The sequence below is a fragment of the Podarcis erhardii genome, assembly GCF_964252035.2.
Source record: "Podarcis erhardii genome assembly, chromosome: 7".
Taxonomy (NCBI): domain Eukaryota; kingdom Metazoa; phylum Chordata; class Lepidosauria; order Squamata; family Lacertidae; genus Podarcis; species Podarcis erhardii.
The window spans coordinates 46,242,756-46,270,495 of record NC_138511.1 but is presented as its reverse complement, the minus strand read 5'-3'; the positions used below and the strand labels follow the sequence as shown (position 1 = coordinate 46,270,495).

General features: G+C 42.1%; 1 protein-coding gene and 1 long non-coding RNA gene across 5 annotated transcripts; one reads left to right on the top strand and one right to left on the bottom strand.

Annotated features, from left to right (window-relative positions):
• Positions 1 to 9: 9 nt before the first annotated feature.
• Positions 10 to 23,126, top strand: LOC309345368. Its single transcript, XR_014158211.1, has 3 exons — positions 10 to 173; positions 22,340 to 22,403; positions 22,953 to 23,126. It is a non-coding gene; the product is annotated as an uncharacterized lncRNA (long non-coding RNA).
• Positions 5,863 to 27,033, bottom strand: NUTF2 (nuclear transport factor 2). Of its 4 annotated transcripts, XM_081868384.1 has the most exons (8): positions 26,882 to 27,023; positions 23,407 to 23,524; positions 21,093 to 21,245; positions 17,465 to 17,589; positions 13,406 to 13,477; positions 11,773 to 11,871; positions 8,409 to 8,562; positions 5,863 to 6,411 (listed from the first exon to the last, which is right to left on the bottom strand). In XM_081868384.1, the coding sequence occupies exons 4-7, from the start codon at positions 17,561 to 17,563 to the stop codon at positions 8,452 to 8,454; spliced, it is 381 nt and encodes a 126-aa protein (XP_081724510.1). In that variant the 5' UTR covers positions 17,564 to 17,589; positions 21,093 to 21,245; positions 23,407 to 23,524; positions 26,882 to 27,023; the 3' UTR covers positions 5,863 to 6,411; positions 8,409 to 8,451. The 4 variants fall into 4 exon arrangements, with proteins under 4 accessions (XP_081724510.1, XP_081724507.1, XP_081724509.1 ...); XM_081868381.1 differs by lacking the exon at positions 8,409 to 8,562 and having other exon boundaries at positions 26,882 to 27,021; XM_081868383.1 differs by lacking the exons at positions 8,409 to 8,562; positions 21,093 to 21,245 and having other exon boundaries at positions 26,882 to 27,021.
• Between the last annotated feature and the right edge of the window lie 707 nt (positions 27,034 to 27,740).

The following is a 27,740-nucleotide window of genomic DNA, read 5'->3' as shown; positions in this document are numbered from 1 at the left end:
GTCATTGCTTTCCTTACCCCAGGCAAATGGTACCCAGACGTCCGGGTTCCGCCTCTCCCAGCAGAGAATAAATACAGATGGTGTACGAAGCAGGCAGAAGCGCGCAGAAAGGAGAACGAGGGCCGGGAAGAGGCCCCCCTCGCACGTACAACCTGCGGCCTTTTAAACTGTGGGTAGCTGGGGGGGGGTATTGTTTTTATATGTTCATTTATTATGTATGCTTGTATTTTGACTTTGGCCACCTCATGAGAAGACTCCCTGGAAAAGACCCTGCTGTTGGGAAAGATGGAGGGCACAAGGAGAAGGGGACGACAGAGGACGAGATGGTTAGACAGTGTTCTCGAAGCTACAAACATGAGTCTGACCAAACTGCGGGAGGCAGTGGAAGACAGGAGTGCCTGGCGTGCTCTGGTCCATGGGGTCACGAAGAGTCGGACACGACTAAACGACCAAACAACAACATTATGTATGTTTGTATTTTTATATTGTAAACCGCACTGTGATCCTCGGATAAAGGGCAGTATAGAATTTAAATAAACATAATAAATAAATAAAATTAGTCTGGGGTTCATTTTGGGCCCTAAAAAATAAAGATACAGAAATGCGGGACAGTTCTCTGCAGGAGGAGAAGCTACAGCTTGAGCTGCAGACATACATATCCTGGACGTTAAGCCCCAAATGAACACACAGCGTCACTTCCAAGTAGTATGTTAGGTGGTGCTGCCAAATTATTATTTTTTAGCAGAATTTATACACTGCTTAACCTTAAAAACCACAGAGCTATGTATGTATGTATGTATGTATGTAGGATCGCCCCAATGAGCGTCACTATGTTTGGGTCACAAAGTCCCAATGAATGTAATATTTGAGTGGAGTAGACCTGATGTGTTGACTCCCAAACCCCCAAACCATATGAAATAAAGATGGACGACACCACTTGCGGAAGCAAGTTGAGAGGCAGCGTCACCTAAGATACAAGGGATTTTGCATTGCAACATCGTAGGATGCGCTTCTTACGATTCAACGGTTTTTTAGTCCCCACTGTTTAGTTTTTTCTCTTTCTCTCTCTCACTCTTAACTCATGCATATCCGTTTGTGTAGTGCGTGCATACACACAGACAGACACGCTAGTCTAGAATAATCTGGCCATTCAAAAGTTTTCCAGTTATGCAAAATCCTTATCAGAGAAAGAAGCACGTTGAAAATACTTACCGAGACAGGAAGATGATTTGCATACAAATGCAGGCATTTCCAGTCATTTCAAGTATATTAGGCTGCGCTCTGTTCCTTAAAAACACCCTGCATGTCAAGCAGACAAAGCTGTAGGGACAGCTTCTGTACCATCATTTTCAGCACTGCCTTTGTCTGTTGACTTTGGCCTGTTACACAGAGCCTCTGTCAATTTAAAAATACACCAACCCTATTAATATAGAGAATAGCCTGTAGCATACAGAAAATGAAATACTGTCAGCAGCTGCTGTACATAAGTAATTTGTCCACTGTTCTTGATAAATTACTTGAAATTTTTTAACATTATGGAATTAGAAGTAATTTCACCATCACTCTCATTTCCTTAGTTTTGCATGAACATGTGCAATAACCTGTTAAACCCCTCCCCCAACCCACAAGACATATTAAGGCAAGTTCTGCACAAAGCAGTGAAAATAATCTCTTTTATATTTCCCAACATTGTTGTTTTAAGGTTCCATATCAGGCTTGTTTGACCTAGAACATCTGCTTTGCATGCATTAGACCTTAGGATCAATCCTTTGCATATTTAGGTAAAAGGCTCTTGGGTAGTAAAACCTGGAAAACCTATCCCAACCTGGAAGAATTGCGGCCAATCAGAATAGAGGCAATGCTAGAAGCTTCTTATCCACATACTAAATTACTCTGTCAAGAACAGCAACTTTCCTTTATCCCTACCCACCTCTACAAGGAAAATTACACTAGATTTCTAAATGGAAAAGCTTTCCTGGGATACCAAGCCTAGAAATGCACCAGTGTTGCTATTGTTTCCCAAATCCACAAACCACATCTAAGGTGGTAATACCTTTCAGGCTGTGCCTCCACTAACCTTTGGCTTGTTCTGGTTCAAAACCTTTGCAACATCATTGCAACAGACAATTTACAACCAGAAATAATGCCCGTGTTATTTTCTTTACTCCTCAGTCCCTTTCCCTTGAATGTCATGCATTTTAGATTGTAAGCCTGAAGGGAAGGACTGTCTTATGATTGACATTTGTAAGTCATTTTGGCCGCCCTTTTTGACTGAAGAGATACATATTTTAAATAATTTTTATAACACATGATGAATACATACATGGACTGCAAAGGATTGCATAGCATGATGTAGTTATCCCCATATTGTGCACTGCAGTGTGCATAACATGAAAATTTGTCTTAATAACCTATAGAGGCAAGTATGCGTGCCTCACATTTCATGTATTCTGTTATCTGTAGACTGCACGTCAATAACAAAACAGAAAGTTTACCCTTCACCAGCCTTCTTATCAGTCCCAGCCAGCATCACCGATGATGGGAGTTGCAGTCCAGGGAAATGGAGGGCACTATGTTGGGAAAAGCTATTCTACAAGTAGGCATGTTATCACACATTTTGTTCTTTCAGAATTCACTAAGTGGTCAGGATAACTATTCTCTTTGGGGCTGATCATCAAGTCCTCTCCAGGGTGGGTGGGACATGGGAAATTACATGGGAAGGAAAAGGGGCTGCCACCAATAAACAAATGGTGACAATATTAGGCTTGTTCACATAAAGTGCTGTCCCTTCCCTTTTATCACTAGACAACAGGGAAATTGGCCACAAGATTATTATTTCAGAGATGAGAGATGTCCTCACACAACAATCTAAACACAGATGAGTTATGCTGGCCCCCTATTCTTATGCTGCCTCATGAAGCAAGACAGCACACATTTCCTCACTCTTTTTCTGGTTTCTAGTCTTAAAGCAACAGTATTTGTTAAAGAGCCTTTATTTAAACATTTGCTGCTGGTACAATCTTAATAAGTCAAGATTATACAGTAGATATGGTAAAGGTAGGTAGTGCTGTTCTGCAATTGAAATTCTGCATTTCTACAAATAGTGTTTTTCTCCCCATGTACATCAAGCATCTGCTATAAAGCAGTATGTAAGCTGCTGCTGTTTTTGGAACATGATGTTTCTACTGTCAACTGATGACAAGCTTGTATAGAAGCGAATTCTCAGTGCCTTCTTTTGTATACCCCTCACAAAAAGGAGAACCCCACCACAATATTAACTGGATCCAAACCCTGCTGTTTTGGGTGCTGGCCTAGAACTGCAAAAATACACTTATGGAGCATGTGGCAAGCCACGGTATGTGGCTGATGGGCTGTGCTTTGGTAGTTGCACAGGTCTGCTCTATGTATTGCCCCAAAGCAAAGTAGCACTTAGCAGTTTTATGAAAGAATTTACTGTTTTCAGAATGAGCAGTTTAACAGCTTTCATCTCCTTACACATAATCTAGAATCCTAGATCAGGCTTTCTATCATATACCTTCTTGTAGCAGTTTATAATATCCTAAGGATGTTTTCTGCTCTGAAAACAAATGATTACAAGGCAGTTTCCATTAAGGGATGATAGGAAGGATGGATTTCTCCTTCAAATTGGGTTGGAGAACACAACTTTTTATTGCCCTTCTGAGCAGCCTCTATCTACTGACTTTAACATTTTCTCAAAGGGCAAGCCATTTTTTAATAAAATGCCATAAGCTGATGTTGTGAAGGTGACACAAGATATTGGGAAACAGTCACTCTTCTCTCATGGATGATAATAAACATTCCTCATAAGCTTGGCCAAAGAGTAATGCCCCCCTTCCAACAAAATGTTGCCTGTGAAAGACATTCTCATGAAGTTTTATAAGGCATTTTGTTTTCATATGGCTATTAAGCAAAGCTCTCACCAAGACTTATACAACATCCAACTCAAAACATGGTACCTATGATGACCTCACCCAAGATTTTCATCTGGTGTGCTAAATTTAAAATGAGGCTATCTGGAATTGCCTCATCTTATTTAGATACAGAGACAACCGTTTCCCAATAGTTGCCTGATCACCTGATTTGAAGGGTGAAGTTCTAAGCAAACTAAGAACTTCTAAGCAAACTAAGAACTTGGCACTAAGTTCTACACATCATTGGGACTTCTGCAAACTAAACCTGTACACATGCATTAAGGCATGGATGCCAGCCTAAGCCCTCTTCCACAAGCACATTTTAAATTCATGTAACTGGCTAATGTTAACCAAAATCCTTGCAATGAAGTGATGTCTATGGAACTACACCTCAAGGACCGTAAGCGGCAGCTGTAGTCACCCCAAAAGCATTGGTTTGCCAGGGACAGTGACAGTCCTTTAGATCACTTCTGTGTAGGAAAATGAAAGCACAAAAAGAGTGGGTGAAGTAGAACGATCAGAGCAAGGAATCCAAACCAGAGCGAAGCTGAAATGGACCTTTGTAAACCATCCAGGGGGAATTAGAAATGTACCTTTATTTCAGGATATGCTTGGAAATGCATACCTTCCTTGCCTTGGTTTTTATATTGATTTGGTGCCGACTACAGCCACGGGGTGAGCTCCCGTTGCTCAGTCCCTGCTCCTGCCAACCTAGCAGTTCGAAAGCATGTCAAAGTGCAAGTAGATAAATAGGTACCGCTCTGGCGGGAAGGTAAACAGCGTTTCCGTGCGCTGCTCTGGTTCGCCAGAAGCGGCTTTGTCATGCTGGCCACATGACCCGGAAGCTGTATGCTGGCTCCCTCGGCCAATAAAGTTAGATGAGCACTGCCACCCCAGAGTCGGCCACGACTGGACCTAATGGTCAGGGGTCCCTTTACCTTTACCTTACCTTACAGCCACCTATCAGTAGATGTGATAGCAAATCCATCCCTTCAAGAGATCTTTTTCCATAGTTGAGAAAAACACACTTACTGTTCCTCCTACTCATTGGCATATGAAACTAAACAAGTATCAGGTCAAGTGATCAGCACAATTTGGAAATAGCTCAGTTAAACTTTAGGAAAGGCCCATGGATGCAAGTCTGCTCACCTCATACTAAGCTCATTAATAAAAAATCCTATAAGGACCTGGCCATTTTGAAAATATGTGTTGTCTCCACCACTATGTTGTTGCAGCAAATCAGCAGAGAAAACGTATTTGGAATTTTCTTAGCAGTTTGGTAGTACTGGTACTATTTAATTACTGAAACACTGCTATTGGTGGCATGTGGGTGCTGCTTACTTCAGCAACAATACTACGATAATTCAAGACATTATCCGAAGCAAGCCACAGGCAAACGTAAAAAGTAGTGTGATTGTACTAGGCTAAAGTTGTAGCTTGCTTTAAAATGGCTGTCCTGGAAGGGCAAAACTCTCTAAACAATTCATGATGATATACGGACCCATCTCTTGAACATTAGAGGAAAAGCAAATGGTATGAATATGCTAAATCTTGAGAGCTTAGTGTAGAGAAACAACCCTGGAAGCCTGGAAAAAGTACATTCTACATTGCTGTTTTTATGCATGGTTTTCCATCTATTTCTGTAAGAAGGACTGAAGAAAATGATTGATGCTCAGTGTAATGATCTGCTTTACACGTAAGTAATTAATATAAATCCGTATTATGACTTTCAGGGGAAGGAAATGTCTCAACTTTCAGGTATATGGAGCAATTGTTAAGCCTTAAACAATGGCAAAAATGTTCTACAAAAGAGCTATGGAGACGTTAAGAACTTCAAAGTTCTGCCAAGTCGTGCGTTTCCAGGCTAGGTATTCAGATGTATAGCTGAAGATGCAAGAATCTAGTTACATAGTGAACATCCAACAATGTAAACTGTTAAGAAAATTTCATGGTTTTATTGTATAATGTAGCACTGAAACATCTGAACAAAAAAAAAAAAATCAGTATCTCAGCTGGATTCAGGCTGCCATTCTTTCCTTTCCTTTTGCTTCTTTGGGCTATTAGAGAAACTTGTCAGTACAGAAACACAACCTTTTGTATTACGGATGCTTCCCGAGGCATGCTGGTAAAAACACATATTTCCCTTGTCAAATGCAGCTAAGTCTAACTTCCAAACATCATGCACAAGGAACTCTTCTAGTGACACAACATAAACTCTTCAGAAGGGCATGTCGCACGCAGGTCTTGCTTGCTTGCCGTGGTGTTGCAGGTTTGTGTATGATATTTGGAATGTTCCATGAATGTGATTAATATCTGTAAGGAGGAGAGGAGAAAAGAAAAGTACAGGTGCCTCGGGGATGCTGTCTCAACCAAAGTTGTGCAATGCTAGCCTGAACATGTCATTGGTGCAAACCCAAGCATCATTGATGTTCTTTAATAGAAATATCTGGTGAAATCCCATAATAGGATCTTCATCGGCCTGTGAAGACAAAAAATAAATAAATAAATTTTAGAAATTCTCTACTACAGCAAATGTCTAACAAGGCAAATTCCTGCAGCTGGTGCCAAATGCTGTCATGCATACTTCACCTGTCTGCACCAACATTCAGCTTTCAGATTTATCATGTCATCCCTGTGCTAATGAATTAAGGTAGGCAAGATTCTGACATGCATTTTTGGGTCTTAATGATGCAAAATTACAATGGCATGGACAATACTCAAAGAGCAGTAGAAACATGGAGATGATCCATTATCACTGTAGCAATTACTGCTGCACTACAGATAATGTTTATGCTTATGGAAGTTGAGAATTATAAGCTTCTTGAGAATCAATACAACCCCTTAACAACAATTTGAGGAGGTAGTAGTGTGTTTGAGAGTTCAAGGTTAAGTCCTGCTAAAGCCAACAAAATAGGCATAAGGTTTAGAATGTACAAAAAGATAGGGCAAAAAAAAAAAAAATGGGGTGGTGAGTGGTGGTCAAAAATTTGAAAAATGCCATGTCCTTATAACAATCACTAATATATTTGGCATAAGAATGACTCCCTTCAAATAGGAGGAATAAAGCCATTACAGTGACATTCAGTGGGGAAAGGCTGGTAATTATTGACTTGTTTACATCTTCTAGAATATATACCAGTACATATAATGTTGTGTTTCAGCTCCATATAATTTTTCTGCAGAATTCCATGGAGCAGTTAACTGTGAGCTAGTTTGCTCATAGTTTAGAATAAACTATGGTTTAATGCATGGGCATAGCCAGGATTTTTTTTTAAGGGGAGGCAAGCATTATTGCTGGGGGGGGGGCAGGACTGAGCTATCTGTGTTGCAATTGGGCACTTAAGTATTTTTCATTTATTTACTTGTTGTGCCCCTGCTTCCCCTGGCTATGCCCATGGTTTAATGCAAACTTCCTGTGTGCACCAGCACACTGCTCTTAAGTGCCACGCTTCTTCCCTGTTCTTGCTGTTGCCAGGGATAAAGCAAACCTACATGTCAAATATTTTGAATAATTAGAACTATGACCTGTGCTTTGACTGTCACCTTATCCAAAAGATGGCTGCACTCAGCAGATTGGCTCCAAAACTAAAAATGCACTCTGCACTCAAAAATAACCAGATCTAGATTCTAAAATAAACTTTAATGCATACCTGTCCATGCCATTCACACACACAATCTCCACTGAAGCTGAAACCAGTGGGCAAAAGTGGCTTCAGAGTGCCACAGAAGAGACATATATAAATGCTTCCTAAAAAGAAAGTATTTTTGCATATCCCCGACATTTGTTTCTCCCTCTGATTATTAGCAACCAAATCAGGTATATGTAGAGGCCCCACAGACCCATGCTGTACATACCAAGAGCCATTCTTACTGCTGCAGTTTAAAAACACCTGCCAAATCCTTCTTAAAACCCCACTTTTTCTGTGAAGCCTTTGTCTTAATCCTCATCCCTAACTGAAACAAAACCTAAAATAAATACATTTGCTCACCCATTCTTTGCCATTTCCCTTTCCCATCTCCTCCAACACTCTTGTTATTTAAACAGTAAACGTCCTGAAGCCCAGACCCAACTGTGTTTATGAGCTGCACATTTGTAGTAACCTGACCTTGGCTTAAGGGAATTTTGCTGATGTAAGAGGAATCTTGCACAGATATACCTACAGGCTCTAGCTCAGACAGCTTCAAACACAACAAGGTGAGTGTTCATTGTGTGCCACACAGATGTCCTAGATTGCTAAGCAATGCTAGATCTAGGATGTTAGGCAAGCAACTGATTGGCATAAAAAGTTATGCTAAATTAATTCCGCAGCAGCTGGTTCCAAGTGGAAAACTCCATTTTCTTATTTCAAAAGCCACAACCCTGAGATGAGCAGGATTCTCATTCTTCAACCCTGCTTTAAGAACACACAAGCAATGTCCATGCTGTTCAGACTGCAAGTTCAACTAGGATACAGGAGCAAGCAGTGTGCTTCTTACTCAGTGAGGACTGTGAAGATCAGAGGTAGAAGGCGCCCAGAGGTTAAACATTGTGGAGTGCTAGCCTGAAGACTTCATTGGTGCACACCCACGCACCTTGTAAGCTTTTCAACAAAAAGGTCTGATGAAAACCTAGAATTTGGTCATCATCTGCCTGAGCAGAACAGGAGAGAAATCATTACTAAAGTGATAGGCTCTGTAGATACAGAATGCCAGTCTCCTTGCAGGATTCCATTATGAGTGTATTTACTGCACTTAGAAAGAATGTTCCAGGCATGCAGCAGGTACCTCTACTGCTGCCAATTACTCTGGAGCAGTACAATAAGGACAAGGACAAGCTTAAAAATTAGTAAAATAATTTCAGTCCACATTAAAGGGACTACATTAACTTTTTTCCTGGAGGTTTTTGTAATGGGTGATTCATATAATTTCATTCGCAACAATAAATCTTCCAATAGCTTACAATAAGCCAAATGCAAACCATGAACTAAAAGCCTGTAAACTAAAGGTGCTTATCTGTGAAGCTTTGAACAGATGAAGCTGCCTTATACAGTCAAACTATTTTTCCACCCAACCTTGCACTGTCAATTCCAATTTGCAGCACCTCTGAGGTCTTTCCCATCCCTTCTACATGCAAGCATTTGAGTAGCAGGTGTCATTGGCTGAACCTAGAACCTTCTGCATACAAAATACTTGCTTTACCATGGAGTTTGGGCCCTTTCAATTTTATTACTAGTATGAAGATGCCAAGTAAACTCTGAAAGGTTAGCATAAAACTTATTAGAAAACAGGTGTTTGTCTATAAAGCTACACTAAGTAATCTTTATGTTTAGATAGAGATTAACTTTCTTCTTTCCATTATCTATCTTCCTAAATGCCTTCATCTGCCAAGTGATGCAACAAGTATGCACTGATAATGAATACTAGTGATATCACACTGACTACTCTTTTGGACAGGGCAACATGCAGAAGATATAAGAAGCACCACTGATCTGCACTTTCCCATTCTGCCTAAAAGTGCCCGGGAAGATGCACATGATTCATTTCTGGCAAGACATAGAAGTGAAGCCCTTTCTCTTTGCATCGCTTCTGAAACAGCATTCAGAAAAAAGTATATAAGCTTTATCTTCTATTGATAAAAAATCACCCCATCCATACATTAATCCTTCTACATAGCCTCTGTATATAACAAGAAGATGTGCATTCTTTTAGATTACTGCTTCACATGTTGGCTTGAAAACCTGTAAACAGGCTCTCGTTCTTGGGTGGGCTAGCCTAGATGCTGACACTCATGTCAGCCATACTTCTCAGACATCGCACAAACATCAGTTTGAAGTGGATCCAGTGTGGGTAATAATCTTTCTGAAGCTCACTAATTCCATTTTCATAGGACTCTCTCTACAAGAACACAAACTCTACATGCGTTAAACTTGTTTCAGACTGGTGCTGACTGTGTATCAGCACCTAGGACAGTGGTGTCCAAACTTTTTTCAAAGAGGGCCAGATTTGATGAAGTGAAGGGCCGTGAGGTTTTTTTTAGGATTTTACCCCAGGAAATAAACTGGGGCCGAATTAAACCAACCAGCGGGCCAGATTAGGCCCCTGAAACGGACTTTGGACATGCCTGATCTAGGAGGTGGAGCTAAATTGTTTCTCCATGTAAACCTCTTTGTGTGTTTAGACTGAAGGCACAAAGAGGACTTCCCTCCAAGCACAAAGCTGCTAAAGGTGATACCAGTACAGATGGACCCATGGAGAGTAATGTGCACCCCCTTGTTTTTTCATGCCACTTTTGCAGGCTTCTCTTCAACTCTTGCAGTAAAGTTAAACTTGTAGCAATTTCCAAAGGGGTAGTTCCAAAGGGCTGTTGCAGCAAAGTCTTGTAGCAGCATCTTAAGAGACAAACTAATTTATTATGGCATAAGACAGTAGTCTTCAATCTTACAGGACTCAGGACCCACCTTTAACTACAAGCATGTATTTGGGGACCCATTTCTCAATCTTTTTCCATATAACTGCATGCAGTAGTAATGCTGTGGCAACCCACCTTGGACAGGACTATGATCCAGTAGTGGGCCCTAACCCACCAGCTGAAGAATAGTGGTGTGAGCTGTCATAAGCTACAGCCCATGAAAGCTTTTGCCACAATATATTAGCCTTTGAGCTGCTACAAGATTCTTTTGTTGTTTTTACATTCCTAGCAGGTATTATGAAGTAAAAGTATTTTGAAGCTGGGTTACATGTGGGGCAAAGTGTGTCCATATGCACCTAACTCAGGCCCAAAGACGGAAAAGTTCTTTGTGCCTCCTTCCGATGGGCCGTGTCAAGGGACAACACCTTTGATGTGTGACGCAGTGCTTACCAAAGTCCTTGTGACCAACATTCCAAGTTCAGTGTAGCCAAACAGTTTTCTTTAAAGTTGTCCAATTGAAAGTCTAAGTTTTCAGAGAATAGCCTCACAAGCCTGCCTGCTCACAGGGGTATTTCAGTTTCCAAGACAGCACAAGATAACAAGCTTCTTTAACCACGGCTCCACCTAGAGATTTTTGTTTAAGCTCCTCTGTCAGAGAGGGAACAATGCTGTGTGTTGGTTAAGGCCCCGGCTCTTCTTTCCATCAGTTGTAACAAACTTGGTGACTCCTTTGGTTCCTCCCCTCCAACTGGTAGCATGAAGGCCTTTACACCCACATCAGTCAAAACAAGACATAGGAGTATTTAACGTTTTCAAAGACAATACAACATACAGTGGTAGCTTGGTTCTTTAACGGCTTAGTTGCCTAACAAATCGGCTCCCAAACGCTGCAAACCCAGAAGTAAGTGTTCCAGTTTGCGAACGTTTTTCAGAAGCTGAATGTCCAACGCAGCTTCCGCTTGAGTGCGGGAAGCTTCTGCAGCCAATCAGACGTCGTGCCTTGGTTCTCAAACGGTTTCAGGAGTCAAACGGACTCCTGGAACGGATTAAGTTTGAGAACCAAGGTACCACTGTATTAGAGGGGAGGGACGGGGACCCCTCTGAGAAACAGCCCTGGTCATTCAGCTTCCATGACCCAAGCAAAAGTAGGCCTGTTCACTTGCAGTGCTAGAACAACCTGCCCTAATGGATTAGACCTGTTTCATATGTAATTATCAAACTGTGGTTTGGCAGTCATGAACAGGCTTTGGGCTCAAACACACCTACTCCCCCTCTCCTCTTTGTGCTCTAATTCTCTCTCTCCTTGGTTTGAGCAAACCAAAGAGTGGGGGTGAGGGAGGCAGAGGACATGTGAGCCCAAAACTCACTTGCAGTGGCTACACCCTGAACCAGTTCTGAAATTGGACTCCAACTATTCCTTTCACAGGACCAAAAGTTGAAAAAAGCACTTACCTTAAGCTGCCCAACTACCATACTGAGTATACAGCTGTCAGGCGTGGGCTGATGGTCTTGCGCTGTGATACTGTGCTGTATTTTCTGAAAGGGAAGGCTCTGCAAACAGAAAGAGAAAAAAATGTAAAGTTTTGCTTAAAATTTTTATGGTTAAGCTCATCTGTGAAGCAATCTGTGGCACCAAGCCAGGTTCTTAGGTGTTGAATTAATTCTGAAAATGCAAGCACCCTGAAATGTATTCATTCAATCGTTGACCAGTTTTTTGTTTAAAACAGCATGTGAAAGGCCTAGCCAGGCTCCCACATTTTTGGTCATCATGGTAAGCATGTTGCTGCTTTCTTGTAAGCAATTCCTCCCAACCGTGCAGCTGCGAGGCAGTAATTGTACTAGCTGTTTCATGGTGATTCCCACCTCCTTCCTCCCCTGCTCCAAGGGAAGCTGATGTGTGTTTAAGCTGCTGCTGCTGCTGCTGCTGCTGCACTTAAGCTGCACAGCCAACAAGCCACCCTCCCACCTTATTTCCAGCTCTAAACTTGGAGCTGAGGAGGGGAGCAAGGAATTATTCCAGATCTTGTATAGAGTGTCATGTGAAATCAAAAACATAGGAAAGTGCAGTCATATTTTTTGGTCTATTAAGGTTAGGCAAAAAATGTGGACCTCTGAATTCAGCCCTGTTAAGGAGAAACTCACCTACTCCAAAGGGTTTTCTTTTGAGCTCCATTGCTGTTCTCATTCTGGACAGTGTACACACAAAACAAGGAAAGAGAACCTGTAGCCTCCAGATGTTATAGACCATAAGTCTGGTTGTTCATTATCATGCTGACTGAGGCCAACAGGCATTCAGCAACATGTAGATGGTTGCCAGAGACTACCATTGCCTCTCACTTAGGAGAAGCTTTATCCTGAGATAATTAGCATGTTATAATCCCTGAAACTGTTGCAAGGCTGTATCTGCTCTCAGTATACAATACAGACATGAGTGCAAAATAAAAGACACTGTATAATCACTTATTGTTGTTGTATACTTAAAAACTTAAAACCATCTTTACAAGCATCTGGAGGGCTACAGGTTCACCACCCCTGCTTTATATAGACTGCAACCACGATGAAAGAGGATGCAACTGTGCTGTCTGGAACACATGCAAATAAGGTTTTGTGTAGCTAGGTGGCTAACAGACTGAGCCACCAATCAGGATGCCCTGGGCCTTCATCTGCTTGGAACTCAAGAGATAGCCTTAGGCTAGACACACCTCCTCAGACTTCATCTGCAGTCTAGAGATAATAAAACTGAACCACTTTACTGAGTTAGCACTAGAACAAAATAATGCATGTGAAGCACTTTGAACATTCAAGTACACTATATAAATCTAAGGGTGTTTTTTTCATCCTCACTATCACTGAGTCCAATGGGACTTACTTTCTAAGTTAACTGTGCTTTACATTTCTGGAACTGGAATCAGTACAATTTCAGACAGGCAGATTAGAAATGCAAAAGGGTGCAGCCTGAACCTGCTTTCTATAAATAATACAAAAGAAGTAACACCAGAACTTGGCCTGCACCAAAACGCAAATATTTCAAAAATAATTCTGAGCTGAACAGAAATGTCAGGTGATGAAGAGGACAGGAACTTACTGAGAGTTTTTCAACAATAGCTGCTTTGCCCTGAAATTGTTGTCCTTCCCATGTAAGGCATGAGGCATCTATCTAAAATTATTAAAAGAAGAGGGAGAGGGAGACGGTAAAAATCTGCTTGGAAAAGTAAGATTTCATTTTGCATAAAGAAAACAGCAATAGTTATTAAACTCTCTCAGCTACACACAGAAACAGAGAGCAGTAAGTTTGCACCTTTTTCAGAAGGGCTAAGCACAGGCTCAGCTGAATCAGAGGTTGGCTCCATGCCAAAGATATCCAGCAAATTTTGAGTCCTAGTAGTGCACCACAGCAGGCAACATCCTCCACCCCAATCACAGACGCCTTACTTTTGGCCCATACAATAAGGCTATATTTCGTAAGTATAGGGTATGTATGTGTTCTACGCAGCAACTATAGACCCACAGGCCACATTTTGCCTTCTAGAAGCTACTTATTGCTTAAGAGCTGTCCATCTAGGAGGTCTACAATTTGGCCTTGCTGAACATGCCAAAAAGTGAAATTGCCAGGCCTCCCCACCTGTCAAGACCTTACCGCCAGGGTATTTAATTTGGGGAAGGCAATTTTTTTTTTGGTGGGGGGGGGGAGTGCAGGCCATTGGACTCTACTGCCTCAGTGCCTTCAAACTGCTTAATCCAATGCTCTCTGTCTCGACTTGGAACAGGAAAAACTAGCAGGGTATGCATTTGTGCTGAAGAATCTTCACCCACATCTCCAGCTTCTAAGTTGAGTGGAAGCTTGGTTGCCCATCATGCTTACCACTAGACAGTGACACACTTAAAGCTTGCCATTTAGAAAATGGGCTTTTGCAATTTTGCTAGGAAGCCAATGGGTGGGGTGGAGGAAGGCTGTGGTCTCCCATCTTTGCTCCACTCTTCCAGCCAACTACCTCTTGGTCAAAGATCTATAGTCTAACCTCTCCCTGTTCTTGGACCCTCAGCTTTCTAGCTCCCATCTACTTCAGTTTACAGTGGTGCCTCGCAAGACGAAATTAATCCGTTCTGCGAGTCTCTTCATCTTGCGGTTTTTTCGTCTTGCGAAGCACGGCTATTAGCGGCTTAGTGGATTAGCGCTATTAGCGGCTTAGAAAAAGTCTTGCGAAGCACCTCAAAAGACGGAAAACTCTTTCATCTAGTGAGTTTTTCGTCTTGCGAGGCATTCGTCTTGCGGGGCACCACTGTATACAACAAATCTTATAAATCTAACACTCTTTGGTAACTTATACGCTATATGGAACTAGGAATGACCAAAGTCAGTCAATCACCATTTTTAAAATTGTCATTCCAATAGCTTTCATGGCTTTCCCTTGTGAAGTATACACTATTAAGAACAAAAAACAAACAAAAAAGGCAGCTGTTGAGGCCCTTCATTCCCATAAAGTTTTAACAATACAGAATGATGCAAACTGTCATTCAACACCCACATAAAAAAGGACTGCCAATTGTTCAGAGCAGCTGCAATTCATCATTTCATCCAGGAGCATTTTCCAATTGGATCCGCAATCTCTACCACCTGCCATTTTTCACCAGAACCTTTGGAAGTGAAAATGACCCGCCAATATAAAACCAGATCACCTGCTATAAGTAGAAGTGATGTGGCCTGGGCAAAGAAGTTATAAGTAGCATTTCATTCTCACATAAGTAGTCCAATATGCTTAGCAATCATCCATGTTTCAATATGGTCAAAATGCCATTTTTAATTCCCTCCAGAAAAATAATTGTCAGACAAAGGAAGAATTTCCCACTTTGTTCCCTGGCTTTTTTTGCTTTTAGGTACTCAAACCTTAAAAAATCAGAAAATCCATTTCAATTTATCCCATGAATAGTGCTAGAGTATGGACAGCATCTAGTAATAGCAAAGTATGAATGCTTGAGGTAAAACATGCTTTCCTGCCAACGAAGTTTAGAGTCCTATGTGCATGCGCATCACTCTTGCATTCTGATGCATTCAGGCAGTCCCTAAATGCACTTAGTTCTCTTGAAACACTCAGGCAATGCCAACCTAAAGGTCAGGTACAGCCTCTAAGCTATATACAATGTATTGAAGTGTATTTTGAACCCTCCCCTAGTTTGCTGACAGCAACTCGGAGAAAAGACAAAAACTGCATGTGTAAAAGTTAAATCAGCACTGTGCTGCTGATCACTTTAGTCTAAGCATTACTAAGGCTTCATTTCTTTGTTTCATATTAACAATTCATCCTGTATTACTGATCTGCCTAGGAGATCCTAGTTTATTTAGAAAGGCAACTGAACATCTAGAGTGGAAATGTCAACATTTATTAGAACTCTGGTTTCTCTTTGGAACAGTGATATGGAAGGAGTGGTCGACACAGTCACTCCCAAGGGCCTCTCCAGCACTGCAGAGCATGGTTAGACCCTGGTTTTCTGGGGAGTTGTGGGTGAAGCAGGAGGTAGCGAAAACAGGCAGAGCACAAATGGTTTAAGTCTCCTAGCAAGTGTGACTTTGTGCTTTGTTGTTTAGTCGTTTAGTCGTGTCCGACTCTTCGTGACCCCATGGACCAGAGCACGCCAGGCACTCCTATCTTCCACTGCCTCCCGCAGTTTGGTCAGACTCATGTTTGTAGCTTCGAGAACGCTGTCTAACCATCTTGTCCTCCGTCGTCCCCTTCTTCTTGTGCCCGCAATCTTTCCCAACATCAGGGTCTTTTCCAGGGAGTCTTCTTTTCTCATGAGGTGGCCAAAGTATTGGAGCCTCAGCTTCACGATCTGTCCTTCCAGTGAGCACTCAGGGCTGATTTCCTTAAGAATGGATAGGTTTGATCTTCTTGCAGTCCATGGGACTCTCAAGAGTCTCCTCCAGCACCACAGTTCTGACTTTGTGCTGATGAGTGCATAATCATGCCTACCACATGGCAATGAAGAATGTTTACTTCACTGCCACAATTGCATCCTCTAGTAGACATCCAGCAGAGCTTCTCAGGGTGGCGAATGGGTTGGCAAAATCTACCCCCCTTGGAAATATATGAACCTTCTGAGGCCTGCAGTGACACATTTTAGAGTACTTTTAAGGTAAAACCATTCACATTCATTCTGAATTAAACAATAATGTTTATACAGTATCAGAGGGAATGTCTGGAGACCATTTTGTCAAATTGTGGGGCATTTATTTCAGTTGCTGCATGCTAAGAATTTGAACAAGACGCCTGAAGCTATTCAGCCAACTAAATCTGCTCGATCCCTGCACTTCATGCCTATAAATGCTAGGCAGCACCTGACACGCAGAGGGAAAAACAAGCTCCATCAGTCTGTTCCTCCCTCGGTTTGAGGGCCAAGCGCGATGGCGTCTTCACCCAGTGGTATACTGCAGGAGCAGTGGGAGTTTCACCTGTGATATACCACCGGGTGAAGGTGCCATGCTTTGGTAACCTCACATTCTTGACTACTATAACTTGCTTTACTGTAACTACTGTAAAATGAGGCCACTAGAATGCCGAGTGGTGCATCAAATCAAAGTCATAGAACATGTTGACCAATCAATGGGGTGGGTACTTTTCAACTGACTAGAATATCTAAGCAAGTAACTGACCAAATAAGACTGCCTATTTATAACTGTGTATGTCAGAAGTGGGAAACCTTTGGCTCACCAGATGTTGCTGAACTGCAGTGTCCATCAGCTCCAGCAAGCATGGCCAATGGCCAGGAATGGTGGGAGTTGTAGTTTAGGCACATCTGGAGAGCCAAAGGTTTCCCACACCTGATGTGTATCATTTGGCAAGTAAACATGCCCTTGCCTTAATTCTTTCCCTGATAACAAAAGATTGCAACCGACTTCACAGGGCTGTTCGGAAGCCAAAAGGTACAGCAGTCTGCATACTGCAAGTGCACTATAAATTGTTTTTAAAAATTCATACAAATGATATAGCAATAATTACAACCTCATTTCCGGAGTTCAGATTAACTGCCAGGTATCTCTGTGCAAGAGTTTGTAATGGACAAGCACATAACCGGGGAGGGGGCGTGTTGGAATAATTGAGCAATAGTTTAAAATAATCAAGAAAAATGTGTTCCAATAGCTACTTACGTATATTGCTCCTAACTGAGTCCTGTCTGTATCAAATAACTGGTAGTAATGCTGTACAAAGCTGGAACCAATCTGCTCCCAAATAGGCTTGTCTCCCATTCTGAATCCTCAGTCGGAGCCAGCAACTGAAAAAGAAAAAGCAGTGAAAACTGACAGCCCAGGGCAATGAAAGATGTAACAATACAAGTACAATAGGCTAATCTTTTACCAGAATTGTCCAAATTTTTCACTTAGCCATGATTTTCCTCCCCGAGGATTTGAGCATCACACTACAGAGAACTTTTTCCAGTTTACATTGCTGTAGTGCAGCAGCCTGACTGCAGCATATTTAGGCATCAGCATTAAGGCATTCCTTGGTTCATACCATGACACAGAGGAAAATAAAACTATGGCTCTTAAAAGCATTAAAAGTCTGCTCTGTAGCAGTACCCTCCTCCTTTGAGCATTTTTGGCCAACATACAACAACCAAAATTAGAACTCAGAATCCAGAAATGTATCATACAAACTAGTGACATCAAATTGTTTAGTTGTATTAATACAGATGTGAAATTCTCCATGCATTTGAAACAAGCAGCAAACATTCTCAGCACAAATGGTAGAGCATGAGACTCTAAATCTCAGTATCATGGTTTTGAGACCCACACTGGGCAAAAGGATTTGTGTACCGCAGGAAGTTGGACTAGATGACCCCTGTGGTTCCTTCCAACTCTACAATTATACAAAACAAAATAAAATATTTTGTCTTGACTATGGCAGACCAACACGGCTACCTATCTGTAACTACAATTATACAGTTCTATGATTCTATTAGGGACGCGGGTGGCGCTGTGGGTAAAACCTCAGTGCCTAGGACTTGCTTATCGTAAGGTCGGCAGTTCGAATCCCCGCGGCGGGGTGAGCTCCCATCATTCGGTCCCAGCTCCTGCCCACCTAGCAGTTCGAAAGCACCCCTAAGTGCAAGTAGATAACTAGGTACCACTTTATAGTGGGAAGGTAAACGGCGTTTCCGTGTGCTGCACTGGTGCTGGCTCGCCAGCCGCAGCTTTGTCACGCTGGCCACATGACCCGGAAGTGTCTTCGGACAGCGCTGGCTCCCGGCCTCTTAAGTGAGATGAGCGCACAACCCTAGAGTCGGACACGCCTAGCCCGTACGGGCAGGGGTACCTTTACCTTTACCTTTACCTATGATTCTATTACCAAGTGTCAACCTGTTGGTGGCCTTCATGCTCACATATGTCACCGAAGCACCTTCAAATACTCATCCTGGCTAACTTGAAGCTGGGGTAAGCTGCCAAAATTGTGCTGTGTTGTAGAAGTACAGTAGTGTGCTCAAAGCTTTCTCTGTCCTGTGTCCTTAAAAGGCTCATATACAGGAGTCACTCTTTTTCCTTTTTTTTTGCAGGCCTTGACAGCGAAGCAAAATCAATTTGTGCCACAACCCTGGCCTCCAAGGAAGAGGACAGGGCCTTCTCTGACATCATGTTGAGCTCAGGGTCAGATGAAACCACAGGGATAGAGCCTCTGCCCTTCTCCACCTCAGCAATCTGCTGGGGCTCATCCCTGCTGCACTGAGTCACATATATACACAAACAGCAGTAATATGTCTCACTGCTTTCTGAATACCTGGAGAAGAAAACTTTCCCTCATGCTGCACTGAATTCAGGCACAAAAAGCAACAGAACTTATTTGGGAGCATCCAAAGCTTCCTTCCACCAGGTCAAATTACCTAGCCCAAAATTGTCTTCTTGGATTTTCCCTGAACTCTAATATTCAGAAGGGAAGGAAGTCTTCCTGGTGCTGTCCTCATACCAAAAGCAAGCTGGAAAGTATATTGGGGGTGGAGGCTATAGCTCTTGAAGGCAGTGTAGAAAAAGAGAGCATTTCTGTGCACACTCCGCTGCCATAGATACTTGTTACATTTTCCCTGCCTATCACAGTTCCTCTGTCTTTTCTATAATGCTGGATATTGTAAAGGAAGGAAGCCAAATAACAGCTGCATTACTGAAATATAGTGCAGTGCTCTGGAAATCTGCCCAGCCTAATAGCAAGAACAGAAGGTGACAGTGAACTTGTATGTCCCAATTTTCTATGATAAAGCAGAGCCAAACACAGAAGATCATAGGAGTCCGTTCACTATCTATTTGCAAGACTGTTCCAACTCTACAATTCTGTATCACCAATTTGGACATCCCTTTCCTTCTGTTGACTTAGATCAACAACTTGCTACAATGTAAACTTCAAGGCAAAACTTTAAGAGTGAGGGGGAACTATGCATTCTTCTGAATGGCAGCAAACAGAAACACACCTATTTATCGTGTAAGCAGATCACTAAAGTTGCAAGGTAGATGAACGGAAGATCAAGGTAGATGAACAGAAGATCAAGGTAGATAACTCTCCAAAGAGGATATTATGGTTTGGCTGATTAGCATGGGTAGCCTCAAGCATTTCCTACAAGACCACCAAAGCCATTTAAAGTGCTTGGTAAGAAAAAAGGAAGAGGAGGAGGAGGAGAGTAGTAGTAGTAGTAGTAGTAGTAGTAGTAGTAGTAGTAGTAGTAGTAGTTTGGATTTGATATCCTGCCTTTCACTCCCTTTAAGGAGTCTCAAAGCGGCTAACATTCTCCTTTCCCTTCCTCCCCCACAACAAACACTCTGTGAGGTGAGTGGGGCTGAGAGACTTCAAAGAAGTGTGACTGGCCCAAGGTCACCCAGCAGCTGCATGTGGAGGAGCGGAGACGCGAACCCGGTTCCCCAGATTACGAGACTATCGCTCTTAACCACTACACCACACTGGCTCTCCAATGAAGACTGGCTCTCCGATAAAGGACCAATTATTCTAGCAGGACATGCACAAAACATTTAGATAGGTCTAATGTTGATAAATGTTTGAGGCATAAAAGGAACAAAGTAGAAAGCTAGAGAGATTGATGAGAGAAAGCTCAGGGCAAACAGCTAAACTGTCCAGTGTTTTCTGAGAGCAAGTACACACAGCTTGACTTGCACATTCATTTTAATCTGGGATTAATGTGACCATGGAAACATGGTCAGTCAGTTCTGAGGTGGTGTTCAGAGTTTCTGAATAGACACCTCTTCTTTAAAATCCTACATAGATCCAAATTGAGAGCCAGCATGAGATTTGTAGGCATTTGGGCAACCAATTAACCAAGCTTTCTCCCACCCTGGCATAGATAAATATCAACATCATCTAAAAATTCAGCAGTAAAGGGAAACCAAGACCCATTGGTAAAGCTAGCACACGGGGTAGGAGTGGGGAACCCACAGGAACCATGAAAGTATCTGAGCAGACTGAAAATAGTATCCTAACTTGTAACTAAAAAAATAATTCCTCTGGGCCAGGGATGGTGAATATGTGGTACTTCAGATGTTGTTGGACTGCAATTCCCATCATCCTTTACCACTGACCATGTTGGCCAATAACATATGGAAAACCACAGGCTTCCCAGCCCTGCTCTAGACAATGCTTTGACAAGCTTCAGCCCATAACAGAAGCAATTTGCTCATCTCTTGCAAAGTAATTGTGCTCCCTTCTTGAGTGACGAGCTTTCCTAATTTATTTTGATTAATCCATGTACCAAACACAATATCCAAGTGTTCTCAACTGCCTCACCTCTGTCAGTCTCTCTTGTCCTCTGTACAGTTGCCAGATAGTTCTAAGATGTTTTAGCTGATTTCTGGGAGCCTGTTACTGGATGGTGTATTAGTTTCTGGTTTAGATTATTGATGTACTTTGTTACTAACTTAATGTGGCTTGCCCACAGCCCTTTGGATAGAAAAAGAAAAGAAAAGAAGAAACCTTAATAGTATAAATCTACTATTACTTCTCTTTTTAATTTTGGTTCTTAAATAGCAGTTAAAGGTCAGTTTGCAGAGTAGACCAACAACTTTAACACTTTTCCCTAGGAGCAATGCAGATTGTTATTACTACAATAACTCCTTGATCCTTACCAGGAGGTGGACCCAACATGTCAGGCACTGAAAACATAGAGAAGTCTGATGCTCAGATCTCAAACATAACAGAATTTTTTGTGTTTTTAATTTACAGTCATACTTCAGGTTGCGCGTTTTTGGGTTGTGCATCGCGCCGAACCTGGAAGTACCGGAATGGGTTACTTCCGGGTTTCGGCACTTTGCACATGCGCAAATGCAGCGCTGCGGGTTGCGAACGTGCCTCCCGCACGGATCACGTTCGCAACCCGAGTGTCCACTGTATATCTGAATTCTTAAAAAAGGTTCTTTTTTTTTTTTTACACAAATACAACATACAAAATCACACTGGTCACTTACATGATAATGAAGTGTTACTCTAATATCTAGTGCTTTTTATCATTATGCAAACACCCATGGCCAGCGATGGGGTACCTGTAGCCCTTCAAATGTTGCTGGATTACAAATCTCATCATTCTTGACTACTGGGTATGCTGCCAGGTTCTGTTGAGAAGTGGGAATACAACAACATATGGAGGGCCAGGGGGTTCCCCCAACCCTGAGGTATCTTCAGCTCTCTATGCCTTTGTGGACCAGTTAAGTGCCTCTTCTTACGGTATGATTCTCATTCCCTTCTACGTGTGCATTAACACTTAGGGTTAATATTGCCTTGCATAAAAACACTGGCACCTTTCCTCATCATAAAATCACTTCACAATGTAGTTAAAATACATTTCAGGATTAAATAAAAATGCAACTATGAGAAGCATGCATATCTAGGGTGGGGAATATTTGTGGTTTCTTAGGCCAGACCCTTATCAATACTGATGGGAGAGGGAGGACTACTAACCTGTCAATCACCTGACATCACAACGATATCAGGTGCAAAGTGCTGCTAAAATAGGGTGTTCTTCTCCTTTGTATTAACAGCAGTTTGAATGGAATGTAGCTGAAGTAAGCAGGATTTAACCTAAGTTCATCAGCTGAAAAACAGGTATGCACAACCAATGCATGATTTAACACCGCCCAATAAAAAATGTTACAAGTGATATCAGCTGGTGAGGGGGCTGTGGTCTGGGGGAAATGACCTCACCAGCCAACTTGAATCCCCTGGTGGGTCAAGGTTGGCCTGTGGGCCTGAGGTTTCCTACCCTTTCTTTACAGCACCAGTAGGTTCTAAACTGCTTTTGAAACTACTATATATGCTTTTGGAGAAAAGGTGGGATGCAAAAGTTATAATAAATAAAATAAGCAGTAACATGTTTGACGCTAATACCCTTCTCAACCTTGCAAATAAATCCACAAACATTAGCTCGCAACATGTTTTACTACCTTTTCTGTTTATTTCTGGGCATGGTAGCATGTGCACTGACTACATATTGTTTGGATCACAGTAATGTGCTATATATGAGGCTGCCTTTAAAGAGCTTTTCAAAACTTCAGCTGGTTCAGAACGCTGTATCTGGGCTCGAGCAGGGCCTCTTATAGGGACTATGCAATACCACAAAAACAATACCTTCACTCACTACCAATTCATTTACAGGAACAATGCAAAAAGCCTGGGACAATATTACTTGAAGGACTGCTATCTCCAGTACGAGCTGACACGAATCTTGAGATCTTCCAAAGAGACCCTTCTCAGTGGCTATACCTAAGCTTTCTCATTCTCTTCCCCAGGGAGACCCATCTAGACCCTCTCTATGACATCCTTCCGCTGTCAGGTAAATATATATATATAAAAAACTAAAACAGGCATTTAGCTTTTGGATTAGCTATATTTTTAAATTTTTACCTTAACATGTTCAAATATAATTACTGTTTGCTGTTTTATTACTGACTAATTTTATCTGGTCTTATTTTTATTTTATTGTTAGGTTGTGGTTTTCCCCAAAACTACTGTATTTTTATTATTATAAGCCGCCTTGAGTGCTACATGTAGAAAGGCGGGATTTACACTGAAATAAATAAATAAATAAATAAAAGGAAAAAGAATCAACCTTTATAATGCTTCTGTGCCTGGTTGCCTGGAGGAGATTCATATTCGCCACAGGCGAGTGGCTGTTCTTTCTAAAGAGCAATAGTCCACTCAGTAGAAAACCTCAATCTCTTTCATTCCTAATGGCAGGCAAAAAGAACCACTGTTTTAATACTGTATTAAATTGAGTTAATACTGTACTGTTGATACGATAACAAGAATATAACTTTCAAGGATAAGCACAGGCTAGGGAGAAATTCAGTTTTGTAGATGTATCCATTACTGACTTGAAGCTGTTCTGCTGACATTTTGTTGACTGGAGCGTATGTTCAAGAAAAAAAATCTACTGTTCATTTTATTTCCTACCAATAGTACATGACATAAGCATCATCTTAAGCACTTGGATTAATCATTGTGACATCCTATAGAATCTACAAATGCTTACATTCAAATCTGTATTCATCACAGTCCTATCTACAGATAACTGCATTGTTCCTATGCACTCTCCTCCACCAATTACTCACAATGCTATACCCAGTTCCACATTGCACAAGACTAAGGAGGAATGCCTCACTCACTGTGTAGTTTATCAGTTTCTTGGTTTCATTTGTACTAACAGAAATCATTAAGTAAAATTTGTAAGTTCATTTTTCAATTTTAGGAGAGCACTACATTGCAACACTGAAGGAGGAACACTGCAACATTCATAGCTATTACAGTGGTACCTCGGGTTAAGTACTTAATTCGTTCCGGAGGTCTGTTCTTAACCTGAAACTGTTATTAACCTGAAGCACTACTTTAGCTAATGGGGCCTCCTGCTGCCGCTGCACTGCCGGAGCATGATTTCTCTTCTCATCCTGAAGCAAAGTTCTTAACCTGAAGCACTATTTCTGGGTTAGCGGAGTCTGTAACCTGAAGTGTATGTAACCCGAGGTACCATTGTATTTTATATTTAAAAATCCTGCAAGGTCAATAAAATGGCAGAGGCACCAATATGGGCTGGGGGTAACAGTTTCTTCATATAAAAAAAAATCTTTTATTTTGATTAAACACCTAGATGTGCAATCCTGCTCTTCAATAGTATAACAATGAAAAACACTGCTGCCACAGCATTAATCTATTATATGGATCAGCCAGCTATGTGCAGTTCATAGATTTTATTTATTTTTTAAACATGTTTGTGATTTCTGTCTCTCCAAGATTATAACTACTCAATAAAATTCCAATAAATTAAAACTTTTCTTGAGGGAAATCCACCCTCCTTTTTGAACTCTGAAGAGGTAGGCTAAGATGAACCCCTCTGGAAGGCGGTTCCAGAATGTAGGGGCCATGACTAAGAAGGCCATTTCCCTGTATCTATTCTTGGATAAATGGAATATGGAGGAGTCCCTGGCAATTGTAATGGGGAAGCAGGTTCAGAGAGATGCTGGCATTCTAGGTCACTCTGGCCCCCAAACATACATGTTACATACCTATGCCTAGCATACTAGCTCTTGAAAGGAACAGTCACTAATATCTTCTTAAAGCAACTACTATTCATTCACTAGTCACCCTTTAAGGCACCTTTTCTAATAATGCCAGTTGCCTCATAAAATTGAGCAGCATATTACAACTGTATCAGGGATTAGGAATATTTTTCCTGTTGAGGGTTGCATTTCATTGGTGTAATATGATGCATGATGGTGGTAGATGGGACCTGAGCCAAAAGTGGGCAGAACATGGTGAACTTGGTCACACAGTCAAGCCAGGCACATCTCTACCTGTCCCACACTTGATGTCACATATGATAGACGTGGGGCAAGTGAACATAGTTGGAAGAAAACAGTATTGCAGAGCAAATTTGGCACACTGGCTGCAAGTTCTCCACCCCTGATTTATAGGAATACATTTTATTTCAATGCTTTACTTGTCATTCTAACAGTGATGATCAGCTGACTGCTGCAGTTAGGTGGTATATACCTCAATAGACTAGAAAAGCCTTCCACAACATGATGCCATTCAAAGACTGTTAAACACCAATGTGACGCCCTTCAGAAGCAGTACCTATCTTTCTTAACTACTAGGCATGCAAGCTGGGAGTCCAATATGCAGGGCACTAGGCTAGAGAACGCTGACCTAAAGTATCTCATATATCTTCCACACTTTTAAGAATTATCACATATCTGCTTGCTTCCTACCCCTATTCAATAAAAAAATCAAACATCTCAATATCTTGGATCCTAGAAAACTGGTGGCAATTTCTAGGCACTTGATGGGGGGGTTGAGATTTATATACCAGCTTTATTTCATCATGGAAGGCAACATACATGGTGGTCTCTTATCAAGGGTCTTACTAGACAAGACTGTTCTCTCATAAGCTCTCAAGGCCATGCCTTGGGACAACACTCTTCAAATCACTTAACTTTTCTCATTTTCCAGCAGATAATAACTAAAGTCAATCTACCTTGGATTTCATTTACTTTTGTATCATACATAGTTTTTGTCACCTTAGTTTTTTCTTTTACAATTACTTAATTAATAATTAATCTGAAACAGAAAAATTCCTGATATTAATACCCAGGTCAAAATAATATTCTTTTCTTGTTCAGAAAATTATTCAAACCTGTCAGTTCTCAAATTTAATTTCTGATCATGAGATTTTTTTTAAAAAAAACACCTTCAAGGATTTCATCAGGTCAGTCCAATGAATGGATCAGTCTTACTAGCAGGCTTGGGAGTTCAAAAACAAATGACTACACTTTTGTTATTTACCTGTAGTTTTCGATATATGCTTTGTCACAGGCAACTGGAGGTAGCCCTCAGAGACCGTCAGTGAACCCCTTTAGTACATTCGCTGAGAAGAAACTTCCACTCAGGTAGGTGGGACTAGGATTGCAGCCTAAGTTTTAATGAACCACTTCCTTTCAAACAAATTTCGACGTGTAGGGCCTTAACGTTTTTGACAAACTCCTACTAAAACCTACTGAATATCAGGCATTGACCGATTGTAAAAAGGACGTGTTGGAGCAAACCCTGTCCAAATTGCAATTAACAAATATAAATTTGGGGAGGGGGAGTTCTTTGCCCAAGGCCTCAAACTTTCAAACAGTGCGCTCCCGGTGTATCCAAATAAGAATCAAGAAGCAGGTAACGGAGAAAGCGCACACGTGGGAAAGGGCGGACACATTCACACATGCACACCCACATGGGTTTATCACCCCCCCAAATGCGTGGAGAGTCTTACACGATCCCATGCTATTAATCACTAGCAAACAGGGAGGGGAAGGAGAAGCAACAGAATTCAGTGGTAACTCAGGAACACACCCTTATCCTCGCCCTTCCCCAACTCCTAAGGCCTCGAAGCAGCCGAAGACAGAGGCGGGCGGGCGGGCGGGCGGCCGGCAAACAGGCGGACAGCGCCCAGGCCCAGCACAGGAGTTTGAGAGGCGGGAAAGAAGCCCCGCTGCTTCTGTGTCTTTCACTTCAGGTTTCCACCTCAGGGGCCTCGCAGGACTCACCTCGCAAGCTCCCCCTCGGCTAATGGCGGCGGCGGCGGCAGCAGAGGCGGCGGCCCCGAGTGCGGCCCGAACCCACTCAGCGCTCCCTCTCTCCGCGCTTCGCCCGCCCTCCCCGCCTCTTCCGGCCACGCCCTCTGGCGCGCGCGCGCCGGCCATGCTGGGAAAAAGAGTTCCACCCGCAGCCCTTCGACTCCGGGACGCCTCTGAAAAAGGGGGAGCACTACAACTCCCAGCATACAACGCGCGGCAGGCTCTCCGGGCAAAGCATTGTGGGGGTTTGTTTTGTTTTAAAACGGTTTGCGCACGCAGAAAACCGGAGGGCGATGCCCTTCTGAAGCACCAAATTTACTTTATTTGACTTATATACGGCCCTTCAACGTAAGATCTCAGGGTGGTTCACACGATAAATCTGCGGGATGCAGGCAGGATAGCTTTGCTGAGAGCGAATACCTTCTGTATCATACATTCTGCCACATGCAACATGGGGTTAATGGCAGATGCCGTGCCTACAGGATGCCCCGCATCCATCTCTGGCAATCTCCCGCCAAATAGGATCAGGGATGGGAACATCTCCGCCGAGCATACTGGACAGCAACTGTCAGCCAGAGCAGACGCACACTATGTCATAGTAGTTCAGCAATGGCAGCTTAATACGTTCAGACAAGGTGAACAGTGCTTTATTTGCTCCACAAACAATGCCTGTATTTCATCTGTCACCTGGAGAACTAGAATAATAGTATAATAATAATTAAAAACTTTGCTTGTGTTAAATGGAGTAAAGGTATTTGTCGAAATTGATCTTCCCAACACATTTGCAAGTATATTGTTAGAATTATGGAAGTGAACCACTTGAAGTAAC

Excerpts from the sequence above, each read along its gene's own strand:
- NUTF2 (XM_081868382.1), bottom strand. The coding sequence starts at position 17,563 with ATGGGAGACAAGCCTATTTGGGAGCAGATTGGTTCCAGCTTTGTACAG. Across the intron at positions 13,478-17,464 it reads CTCAGTTAGGAGCAATATAC|ATAGATGCCTCATGCCTTAC; the intron begins GTAAGTAGCTAT and ends TAATAATTTTAG. Across the intron at positions 6,412-11,772 it reads TGGTAGTTGGGCAGCTTAAG|GCCGATGAAGATCCTATTAT; the intron begins GTAAGTGCTTTT and ends TTGTCTTCACAG.